Source organism: Tachysurus fulvidraco, chromosome 6, assembly GCF_022655615.1.
Source record: "Tachysurus fulvidraco isolate hzauxx_2018 chromosome 6, HZAU_PFXX_2.0, whole genome shotgun sequence".
Lineage (NCBI taxonomy): Eukaryota > Metazoa > Chordata > Actinopteri > Siluriformes > Bagridae > Tachysurus > Tachysurus fulvidraco.
In genome coordinates, this window is record NC_062523.1 from 9,862,295 (window position 1) to 9,875,045 (window position 12,751).

Below are 12,751 nucleotides of genomic sequence, written 5' to 3' on the forward strand. Positions count from 1 at the left end.
CCTTCCTTTGCCTTAGCCTCATTCACACATCTGTCAGTCTCAGATCTTGATCACATCCTGTGTTTAAACCGAGATCATTCCTGTATGTCAGTCTCAGGTCATGTGCCTTTGCTATTGTTGCCTTTTCATAGTTTCTTCTAGTCTCAAACTTAGAGTCATTAATCCTTTTCTCAGTCCCCGGTCTTTGTAATTCCATAATTGACACAGGTCTTGTTCTTCTCCTAAGACTAAAACTATGATCCTTCTCTAGTATTACACTCAACACCTAGTCCTTCCCTAGTTTCAGTTTCAACCAAAATGAATTCTTTTCCAGTGCAAATCTTAGATCCCCAGTTTTTCCCCAGTATTACTTGTAGTCCTTTGTAACTCTTGGCCATAGAGTCCTTCCGTAGTGTAAGTCTTAAACCCTATTCTGTTCCCAGGGTAACTATTGTCTCTAAGTTTTTCTCCAATGTCACTTTTAGACACTGTAGTCCTTTCCCATTGAAACTCCTGGCTATTCCCCAACGTTCCTTTCCTTATTGTTCTTCTCCATTGTAACTCGTCCCTATAAGTTCATTCCCACAGTAACATTTGGCCAAAAGTCCTTTCCCAGTGTTCATGCAGTACAAGTCTTACACTCTCTTCCCCAGAGCACGAGACCATCTCACAAGACTACCCCCCCCCTTTACACTACTGTTTTACTGACCCCAAAACATCTAGTTACAGTATGTACCAAGTGCATTCAAGCAAGCATAGGTTATTGTCATCTTGAAGAAAACCTCTCTGGATCCTACGTCTACCTGAAATACTTGAATTTATTTAAAAAGTGTTGTCTGTGTGCTTTTCATACTATACTACCTAGCAACAGAGTTTTGGTATTAGACTGATGGTATTCTTAGTTCATGACCTAGTTATGACTTAGTTTGTGAGCAAGTATCAGAAAGTATTTATCGATAGAGACTTCAGAGCTCTTCTGTCAGTACCTCTGGATAAGAGCATCTGCCAAATTCTATACATTTAAATGTAACTCTTGTGTAAGATGTAAATCTTAAATGTAAAAAAGATTCAGCCATAGTGACTACTAAAGAAGCATTAAGGGTGGTTATATATCTTTAAGAGTGTAAGTCACAGCATTACAATTAAAAGTATGTCAGGAGTTTTGTTTAAACCTGTTAATGTAAATATGATACTCTCACAAGTTCTGTGGAAAATTCTGTGGGTGGTTGGTTGCAATGTCAGTCCAATGGGCTGATAAATACACAGTTCTCGCTGTGCTTTGTAAAAAAAGGTACCAGATTTAGACTTTTGTAACTTGGGTATGAAAAATTAATCTGATCTTAAATGGAAGCAAAGGTACTGGGGTCTTGAATAGATTCCAAAATTGTAGACACCTTCAGATCCTGATCCTTTAGTCTCTTTAGTCTCCATTTCTTTCAATGAAAAGACAATCTAAAGCCTGTTAAAAAACACACGACCTACTCCTATTTGTACTCTGAGCTGTGTGTATTCTCATAGGATTCAGTGATCAATTCATTTAGATTCTTCTATACAGGTTAAAAATTGGAAAAGCAATTTTAAGGATTTAAGGCATATAGCTGCATGATTTATGTAATCGTACTCGTTCACAAATCAACTGTGTTTGATGCTTTAAGCCACGTAAACCTTCAAATAATCCAAACCTTCAAAACCCAAAATATTGATGAAAAATTCATCATTAATATCTAGTCAGCATTTTTATACACTGTTTTTTTTTTTTTTTAATCAATACTTCCCTGTTAATTACTCAATTATATGTGCTGTTGAAGACACTATCACAGCAACATTATTGCATCTACACTAACAGCTTTGAGGAGTATTTTATACTTTGGCTGTATGTTGATGATTTATATTTTACAACAAATGATTTCCTGCCCTCTCTTCAGTAAGGATGCACTTATTATGTAACAATGTGCTGGGATTACATAACATAGATTAGCATGACACAAATTTAGTAGAGATAGACTCACTATTTTCAAAGAGCACTAATAGCTAACATCAATTAATAACACTACAGAGAACAATGAAGTATTAAGGTGCTTAAATTTGTGTGCCAATTAGATTATATTCTTTAAAATCTTTAAAATTTATATTTAGTTGAAACGCTGACATATGAAAGCTAGCATGTCATGACAATAAACACATTAATGCTAGTTTCAAATTTTAAGTTTCATTTCCAAGTTTCATGTTTTGTGATATAACACATCCAAGCGAATGCTTGTTGACTTTTAAAACATGTCTTAAGACATCTTTTTATACAAGCTTTCTTATAACATGTTTTATTGAGACTTAAATGCACTTTATACGTATATGCTGTTTGTTTATGTGTTTTGTCTTATGCAATGACCTGTATATTGCTTGTAAGGTGACCTTGGTTGTTTTGAAAGGTACCATGAAATAAAATGAATTATTATTATTATTATTATTATTATTATTATTATTATTATTATTATTATTATTATTATTATTATTATTGTTAAATGCCCATGAATGTTTCACACTAGGGGAATTCTCATGTGTGTTCATTTTTTCGCAACATGCTGGGATAAGCAAAGAAAACATTTTAACTGTATGGTGATCTATATAAAATTGTTCTTGTGCCTGGTTGTGCTGGTATTTGGGGCTCTGTAGCTCAGGCCAGATGGTCCCAAATGGTACAGAGTCCCAAATACCAGCACAACCAGGCACAAGAACAGATTCTTCCCCCAGGCAATCTACCTCATGAACAGTTCAATGTTCCCCCAATGTTCAATGTTCAATGTTTCAATGTATGCAATAACATTAGCATTTATTTTTTAACACCTCCATCCTGATAAATCCCTGCATCTCATTCTATTCAATTCCATTCTATCATCTATAGTACAACTGAACGCACAATCTATTTATCTTTAAATTTATATTTCAATTTATAATTTGTATTTACATACTGTATGTGTATTTTTTTTCTTCTCATCTTATTTTTATCGTCTCTGTGTTGTCGTCTCTGTGTACTGGAAGCATATGACACTTAAACAAATTCCTTGTATGCTCAAGCATACTTGGATATAAAGCTCTTTCTGATTCTGATATGTTAAATAAAGGCTAATGATGCCCATTATCTTTACCAACAGGAGGATGAGTGTCGCTGAACGAAAGGTTTCTTCCTCATCTTCCTCAGGGACTATTTCCTATGGATTGGTCATTAGGTATCTAAACCTGCATCCAGGTGTCTCTATAATGACTCACACAATAACATGCTAATGTAATCATCATCATCATCATCATCCTCATCATCATGTGTATCCCTCCAGCAGAATATACTGAATTTAGATTGCAAACTGGAGACCATTTGATGAATTATTATAGTTGATAACGCTGCTTAAATAATACTCAATCCACCAAATAGCCTATTCGTCTAAACGCAATCATTCTAATTCGGATTTTTATATTAACATCGGAATCATTGATGCGCGTGTGTGAACCCACCCAGACAACTTTTGCCCTGCTGCAATCCCTCCTCTTCCTGGACAAGCACAGAGTCGTCTGAAGGCGGAATTAGGAATAAGAATTGAATGGGAAAAGTTAACACACCTCTCGTGGTGGTTTGTGGTGTTATTTAAGGTGGATGTTAAAGGGAAGCTGTGGAGTGAAGTGAACCAGATTCGGGGATAAATAACGCGCGCGCAATTCCGCACGGACTGTATGCGCTTTAGGAGGACACAAGAGACCTGCATCTATTTTGCAACTGACTTAAAGGACTACCAGTACCAGTTCTTCTTTAGGAGCAGGTTTGGGAAGCTGTGAGCTTCTAATAGATTATGGTTGGTGGTTTTTGAATGGGCTCGGATGGGATGCACAGTGAGTTTCATTTGCTGCGAAGAGGATTTTCTGCAGATGCCTTTGGATCAGCATGAAGAGAAAAAAAAAGAGGAAAAGAGGCTTGTAGCAAAGGTAGGGCAATGTATTTTAAATATCTAGTACATTATACAATACAACAGTACCTTTCATTGAATCAAGGACTCTTGTACATTTTATTCATATCATCTAACCTGGAAATGTATACATTTATATAGTGTACATTTAGAAAGACTTAATTAGTATTAAATACATTGCTGATTAGTTTTTAAAGTAAAACTTCAAAAGTACACCTACATGTTCCTTTCTGGTTAGAAGATACATACTAAAGATATGAATGGTGTTTAGTTTAGTACCTGAGTACACTGATCCCAGGTGTGATTGTATGAACTACAGTAACATTGGAATAAGAAGTGAACATTTTTTGCTCATGTTGACTTTCACACCCTAGAAAAGAAAAGCCAGATTGCATCCAGATATAAGGTTTAAAAGGGATAAATCTGCTGGGATTTAAAAAAACAAAAACAAAAACAAAAAAAAAACAAACTTCATTTGGAGTTCTGCTTCATTTGGAGTTTTGCTTTCGCCTTGTCAAGTAAATCTAAAAGTAAATCTTTTTAATCTTTTTAATCTTTTTATTTCTAAATATCTGATATATAAAGCAGTGATCTGGTGGTTGTTAATGATGCATGCCAAACAGAGTGTCATCATCTTTAAAAAAAAAGAAAAAAAAAAGAAAGATGTTTCTGCATGCTGCTTTATCTGAATATATGTTTGTTCCACATACACTTGTAACAGGAACTAGATCTATTTAAATGACTCGTGCAGCAGCTGTGATTTCCACCTAACCGACCTGGTCTCATTTTGTCCAATCGGATTCATTCCGTATGTTCAGAATAGTCCACTGCTAATTAAGAGTTGTGTCTGTGCTCTGGATATGAACCCTAAGAGGACTTGTGCCCGTAGGGTGGTCCGTAAAGAAAAAATGGGCTGTCGAGTGGATTAGGATTGCACAGGTAACAGAGTGTGTATTGTAATACCCTTGTTTTATTATCAGAGCCTTTCGGTCTTGGAACAAATACCAGCACAGAATTAGAGCCTGTGAGCTTTCTGTTGTTTGCTTATGCAGCATGACATAGCTTCTTTTCTTTAGGCTTATACTTAATGTGTAGTTCAAGGTAATTGTGCATATTAATTAAATAGATTTAGTTTCAGCTATGTGAAGAACAATGTCATGTGTATAACAACTGTATAGTGTGGAGAAGTCGTTGACCACCTTTTAGATTCAAGTAAAAATGACTTTGAAACTAAATTAGCCTACAAGCCAATGTTCTCATAAAACTTCATAACACCTACAAAAACTAAAGAATGAGTGTTTTAGTGTCTTAGAGGTTTTTTTTATCGGTGATTATTAAAAATCTGAGTCTGCGTCAACCTGATGGCATGCATGACATTTCACTGACATTCAGACTTCTTGAACAGAAAGATTTCAATGAGCTCCTTGTTTTAAGGAAATCAGGCTGTTCAATAATGATGCCAGAATCTGACCTTGCTAATTGTGAGTAATTTCTTATTAATAGAACTGCTGTGTAATTATGGGATTTAATTGCTGTTAATTAGCCCCTGATGAAAGGAGGATAATGACACGTGTGTCTGCTATGAAAAAGTGGTAGCTCAGAGATGTGCTCATGCTCAGTGGTTAAGATGTTGCACTATCAATTGACAGGTTGTTAGCTAAAATCCCAGGACAACCACTGTGGTTCTGCTGAACCCATAAGCAAGGCTGTTAACTGCTCAGTTGTATGAAATGAGATAAATGCAAGTTGCTCTGGATAAGGATGTCTGCAAAATGTCTATTAAAAAAAAATATCCCTTTTTTTTAGCAAGCTAAACACAGGATCAAACATGATATGGTGCTAATGGTAGAGAGGTTTAAGGGCCTTGCTCAAGGGCCCTAATGTGGGGCTGCTTGAACTCCCAACTTTCTGATCAGTACCTTAGAGCCTTAACCAAGAGCTACGACTATGTCTCACCCAGCTCTCATTCACGTTGTAGTTTCACTGTGGTCATCTGTGTACACAACAGGAAGCCTGCTCTGTAGTGCCTTTCATTTACAAACTTATAATTTTGCCCAGCAAGCTCTTCCTATGTTTATGAGAAGGGTGCTCATTTCCAGGATTGAACAAGGTGTGTGTCTGTGTGTAGGTGGTACCAGACACTGCCACTTTCTCCTACTTGGAGATCAAGCAGCTGTTTCCAAAGCAAACTATGATGATATGCCTCTATTGTCTAAGTGTGATGTCCTCCATTGATTGCACGAACCACCAAACACCGCCCACATGTTAGTCTGGGCGGCTATGAGACCTGAATGTTTTCGTTGATGTGCAGATGAGCCTGTATGTAAATGAGTCTATTTGAAGGAATGTGCTTCAAAGATCATATATTTAACACATTACTTTTTACAAATTTAAACAATGTGTTCAGGAATTTTTCTTTAGACCCGATTAGTAAGGAATAAAATACAACAGGTTGTGATGGTATAGAAAAATAATCAATGACGGGGTTGTGTGATGTGATTTGATGTGTTCTTACACATCAAATCTTCCCCGGTTCTTACCCTGAAGTTATATATTTTTGTAGCAACACTTTACTTTGCAAAGTATTGGATTCCTATTATGCCACAGTTAGCTCCTGTTACCATTCATCAAATACATTTACAACTTTAGAGCTGTTCTTTTAGAAGCCACTCATTTCTCTCTCTCTCTCTCTCTTGAGATTAAAGAGAGAAAAAAGTGCAGCTTGTCATGTTACAGAGAAATTGCAAGGATTTTTCTGTATTGAAAAGACGGTTAGAAAGTGCTGACACTGGAGGCTCCTTCCGGTAAATGCTAAAAAATATAGTTACTCTAGAGCTTGTTACTCTGACCAAACAGACATGAGAATTCAGCACTGTAAGATTTATTAAGTCATTAGGTATAATTCTCAATTAAATATATAATTAACATGTATTCCTATAAACTGAGTCAATACAGGTACAATTACAGCACTGCTACTACACTAGCTGTAGTATTTCTCTTTCTAAATCTATCTAACCCACACCTGCACACACGAATACGCTCATCAATCATACTTTCATGGAACTTTTACCAATAGTTCAGTGCTCTTCAGAGGACATTTGTGCTTGCTTTCATCCTTCAGAGAAGAATAAATCACATGGCTGGTATGGTATGGGGATTACTGAGGGGTTGAACGAGCTAAAAGATTGCATAACTGTGAAAAACACACGTATCTGTGGCAGGTATTTTAATGGAAAGAAGAGTGTTTGTACAGTACATATGAGAAAAGAGAGCACTGTTTGTATAATCTGTTTGTCAGATTGCTTTAAACAATGTCCTATGTGCTCACTTAACCTTTTTTATATAGTGTGGTACCACACAAACTTTCTTAATGGCACATAGGCACGCCCGGTGTTTCCGCTTTCAAACTTGTCGAGACAGAAACGTCAGGTTTAATGTGTTGTTGGTCGCGATTTGCGTGCACAGAGCAGGGGGATTTTATCCATTCTGGAGTAGATTTAGTTGTGGGAGTTTGTGTTTACTGGAATAATCAGCATAATGCATGTTAGCTTCAAGCAGGATACTAATGACAGAGATCTTTCAGTGAAGATTTATAGCTGCAGCATGCTTTTGCTTGTTTAATACCTTGATCTGATTCCTGTCTGCATGGGTGAATGTTTATGAATGCACATTGTTATACAAGTCATTGCAGTCTTTATTTGTCAGTGTATATTAAGCATTTAGTGTGTCTCTTCTTTTTGTCTGAATGGTATCACAGCAGCATACAAAAACACATTCCCTCCTGTCAGAGTGTATGCTCCACACTTTGCTCTTATCTCTGCGGCTGGCAGAATACTTTAACGAGACCAGAAGTTAAGCCACCCCTCCCTGCCAGCTGTACCTTCCTGGATAAGCCATGCCAAGACATAAAGCGATTCTGTGAGAAAAACAACAGCAGCAAGGGGAAGAAAACAAGCTACCTATAGCCACGCCACACCCCCTCTGTCCTTGTCTCTCACCTTTCATTTGGCGCTGAAGGCCATGTTTGTGCCTAGAGAAGCATACCACCTGTTTTTCTTAGATCCCATCTTTATAAAACAAACCACTCGTTCCTGCATCCATCAAAGGAGACGGCCTGCTGGCTGCAGTGACGTGAGGAAGATTTCTGTAAAGTACAGTAGCCCAGCTGTGTTGTTTTCTCTTCTACTGCGCTGGTTTAGAATTTCAAAGTTAGCAAAGGCACAAGCTTATGGGATACATGCATACTCTCATCTCTCAATCCAGAACATGATCTTTTACATTTTATTTATATAGATGTTTGTGTACATTTTTTTCAGCCTCATATATATTCATATTTATGCCACTATATATACTATAGAAGCAGAAGTGATTTTTATACTGCTTGAGCAGGTTTTGACACATAGATCTCACACCTCTATCTAGGAATAACAATGTATGGAGGCTTGTTTTCAAGAATGCAGGCCTCCTGTAACACCTTGGTTTCAGGTCTGTTGTCCACATGGTAGTCTTGTGCTTATGGAAAATAAAAGTGTTGCACAATAACAGGCTTAGTGGGAAAAAAAGAGAAAGTAGTAGTTTACAGCTTATGAGCTAATAACAGGGATACTATTTTTTCTTCCATGCCTTACATACACAAGAGTTTATGGAGACACCTTCTGAATGCATTTGCTTTTATACTTTGTGTAATGTGTATGAAAAAGAACCATGTACATGTTTATCATCTTTATTGCACCACCAACAGTGGCTCTATTCCATATACACACTCGAATAGAAAGATGGCCCGAGGCGGGCAATAAACAGAATATATGATCTGGCTCGTGCCAAACCACATTATATCATTCCTGCCGATGTCAGTACAGTTGTGCTAAAACCAGCCACTGATCGCAATGTTGTACGAGTTTAGTCGGTTACAGATCCTGTGCTGGATAATATGAGGGTGGTTTAAAGCAGTTTTCAATTATCAGTTCATAATTTTACTTGTTTATGTTGACAAGCCTAGAGGTTGACAATTTTAGATGATGTGGAACAACTGCTGCTTTGAGAATTATCCTATTTTTTATCACTGCTGTTAGGCTGGTTCAAAACACACAGGAAAAATCAACACTTTATGCTGTTAAGTGTTCTAAGTTGCCAGACATCTGCCAGACTTCTGATCAAGAGTGCAGTTAGCTGGGTTTCAAACAGAAATGGTGAATACGCTTGATTCTGAGTTGTTAATCATATTTCTCATCTTAGCAGCTGGGAACCAATAAAATGCAATAAAAAAAAAATCATTTGACATTTTGGATGAATAAATAATGACTTCAGTAAACTTGATTTAAATCTTTACAGTGCAAGTACTGTGCAAAATATTATTGAAATTATTTTTTTTAATCATAATGAATTTCATGTAATTTGTATAGTTATTACACCCTAATGTTAATTGGCTATGCTACTACAGTGCTGTGAACCATCCAGTGTTCATGGGCCCCAGGTGTGTCTTTGTATAAACAATGAACAGTGCATTCATCATTCACACATGCTGTATCGATACTCTTTTATTCAACTTTCAAAACTCCCTTATTCAAAAACAAAGTTTTGTACTTTGCCCTTTGGATTTTTCCATGGTTAACACTGTTTTCACTTTGGATAACCTTTTGTCTGTTTCCATTTTTTCGTTATGCCTTGCTCTTTGGTTTTGATCACTGTACTTGTTTTTTTAAATAAATCGTGTGGGTAGGAATAGTGTGGGTAGTCATGACAGGATCCCTCATGATTACCTCGGATGCAGCATGATGAATTGAAACAGTGCGTATCAGTGAAGAGGCAAGGTGCTGTTATATAATGTACCATTATTCAACAGCTCTCCAGAGTTCCATATTGTCTAATTTGCTCTAGCTGCTAGTGCTATCTCCTATAGATCTGTCTATGCTATCTGATAATTATGGAGAACCTAGAATAGTGACAGGGTTTTTGCAAAGTTTGCTGTATTTTTCCTCTGAAAGCATTAGGTGGCTTAAACTGACACACTGATCTCATACAGTAGAACACAAGCACTTTTACAGTCTTAACTTTTTTTGTTTTTGACATTTGTTCAGCAGTCTCTCTTGTTTACACAAACCGGTTTCTAGGTTCTTATGGTTTTAAAACAAGGCTTACATCCCTAGTATGCTTACATCCCTAGTATGTCATTTGTGGAAAAGTTTGGGGGTTGTCCATTAGTCTCACCTCAGGTTACCCTCCACAAGCAAAAGTAGAAAGGGCCAACCAGGAAATTGGCAGATTCCTTCAGCCTTTCTGTGCAGACCACCCAGAAGAATGGACATACTCCTTACCATTGGCTTCTTACAAGTTTTAAGTTTAAATACAACTCTCTCACTTACTCAATCAGCCACTCGGCTCTATTTATGGGAGCATCCATTGGAATGCCATGCCCACTAATTACAACTACCTAGACTATATCATATGTCACCTAGTTTCCATGTTATTGTCATGAAACCCCTAGTCCTTACACCCCTGGATAAGCTCTTGGTTGCTGGTTCACTACACCTGCATCTATAAGGACTACACACCTGCACCACAGTTCACATTATAGCACAGGTAGACTCCAATACCTCCTAGACAAGGAGCGTTACATCCATGAGGAACATTGCTGGGAGTCTTACAGTCTGTGCAGTAACTTTTTGAACAGACAGAAACATGTAGTCCTTCTTAGATTAGTTAGGGATGGTAGAGACTACAAACTTTCATGATAGCTGAAATATGATGTGCACAACTATTTTTAATTCCAATCCTGACAGAACCAGAAGAAATTTCTTACCAAATTCACCCATTAATGTATCCACATATCTGACTGTAAATGTAAAGCATTTAAGAGATGACCTTATCTAGAGTGATTAACATACATCTTATTTATACAACTCTCTCTATTTCATATACAATATTACTGTAATGTATTGATTTTAAACATTTGTCTTGAAGTAAGAAATAACTAAAATGTTATGAGATCTGGCTGGGGTTCGATTCCTGCCTCCGCCTTGTGTGTGCGCCTTCTCCCCGTGCCTCGGGGGTTTCCTCCGGGTACTCCAGTTTCCTCCCCGGTCCAAAGACATGCATGGTAGTTTGATTGGCATCTCTGGAAAATTGTCCGTTGTGTGTGAGTGTGTGTGTGAGTGAATGAGAGTGTGTGTGTGTGTGTGTGCCCTGCGATGGGTTGGCACTCTGTCCAGGGTGTATCCTGCCTTGATGGGCTCCCCATGACCCGAGGTAGTTCGGATAAACGGTAGAAAATGAAAGAGAGTGAGAGTGAGATCTGGCTAAAAGAGCTAATGGAAATTAGCATTATTTTAACAAAGTAACATAGCTGATCAACATCAAGCTATCTACCTCTCCAACTGGTATCTGCAAGAAAATGTGGAAAAATACCTATGTCAATCATGCATCATCGACACTGGATAACTTCCCTTTGTGTTCCTATCAGCTTTCAAGGCAAACATACAAGCATGGTTATTATTGTCAGTGTTTAAATCCCTGAATCATTTACTTGTCCAAATAAGTAAAATAATGTATATCATATGTATGACAAATGCCTCTTGTCTTTTTGTGAAGTATTCAGAGGCTGAATAGGGCAGTTTTTTGTTTGTTTTCCTTATATATAGAGTCATTGAAAAAGAGGCAGCTCAGAAAGAACATGAACAAACTGGACATTTGATACAGGAACAGATGTGTTGTTTAGACATTTGACCCAAAATATGTGTAGTTAGTTGTTTGAACAGAGCGCAAAGAGGAGAAGATACTTAGAATATGATCCAGAGCTTAGATGAAAAGTCTGCTTTTCAGGCTTCCAGGATTGAGACGAAGACAAAACAAGAGTCTGTTTGTGTTGGAATGTTGATCTAAATGTCTTCTGTACCTATTTCTTTCTTCAGTTCCAGGTTAGTCTTACTTCCTTCTAGAGTTCTATTGTAAAAGGAAATTCAAATCCACTGTGTGTCACCATGTCCATTCTGGAAGAAAAGGAAGTTACAGTAGAATAGAAATGAGATACTCTTTCATTAACTCATCTATTAAATCCTTTAAGCTGCTGCTGCATTTCAGAGAAGAAGGAATGATTTTTGCCTACAGTTACATATTACAGAGGTTTAAGCTGTACAGAGACTACAGTAAGTGGTGTGAACGATAGCACAAAAAACTGTGCGCATCAAGTTTCAAGTCAGACAGTAGATTTCATTTTCCCAACTCTTGACAGTGACAGCTCTTGACTCGAGTCACGGAAGATTACAGGCCGTCTAACAGTCATGATTATCTGATATTTAAAGTGATGTTGAAATTTTAGGTATAGATTAACATATTAACTTTCTCTCACCCCAAAAAGGCAAGAATGACCTCCATGCTCAGTTTTGGGGTGGTTGCTCAACGGAATGTCTAAGGCAGCAGTTCCATGAATGGGATAGGCCTTTCAGGAGTTTGCTTTCGTGACATTGCAGAGCCACTGATGCAGAACCCCTTTCTCAAAGCCTCTGTCAACAGAAAATAATGGGGTACAAAAGACATTACTGCAGTCACTTAATGCTACTTTAATTCAGCAGCCTGGGCTTTGAGGACAAAATCGCAGTGTGCATGACAGATTAAGCATGAGGGCCACTGTATTTTCCCAGAGTTACGGTTGTATGCATTCTTTATGTAAGACAAAAAGGGCTGGTCTGCTTAAACACCTTTGGCTTTAGTCTGTTTCATGAGCATAGGATGGACATAATATGCTCATTTTAGCTGCTTCCGTCCAGCTCTGTGCCTTTGTGTGCTGATGAATGTGGCCTTTATGTTGCCTTTCTGTTGACACTTTT

General features: G+C 37.5%; 1 protein-coding gene across 10 annotated transcripts in view; it reads left to right on the forward strand.

Annotated features, from left to right (window-relative positions):
- The first annotated feature begins 3,646 nt into the window (after positions 1 to 3,646).
- Positions 3,647 to 12,751, forward strand: part of tns1b (tensin 1b) — a 230,586-nt gene continuing 221,481 nt past the window's right edge. The window contains exon 1 of one of the 10 annotated variants that reach the window (XM_047815141.1): positions 3,647 to 3,948. In XM_047815141.1, coding sequence (XP_047671097.1) covers positions 3,844 to 3,948 — 105 coding nt within the window. In that variant the 5' untranslated portion in view covers positions 3,647 to 3,843. The remainder of the gene's footprint in view (positions 3,949 to 12,751) is intronic. The other 9 variants (XM_047815136.1, XM_047815143.1, XM_047815140.1 and 6 more) reach the window with 9 other exon arrangements.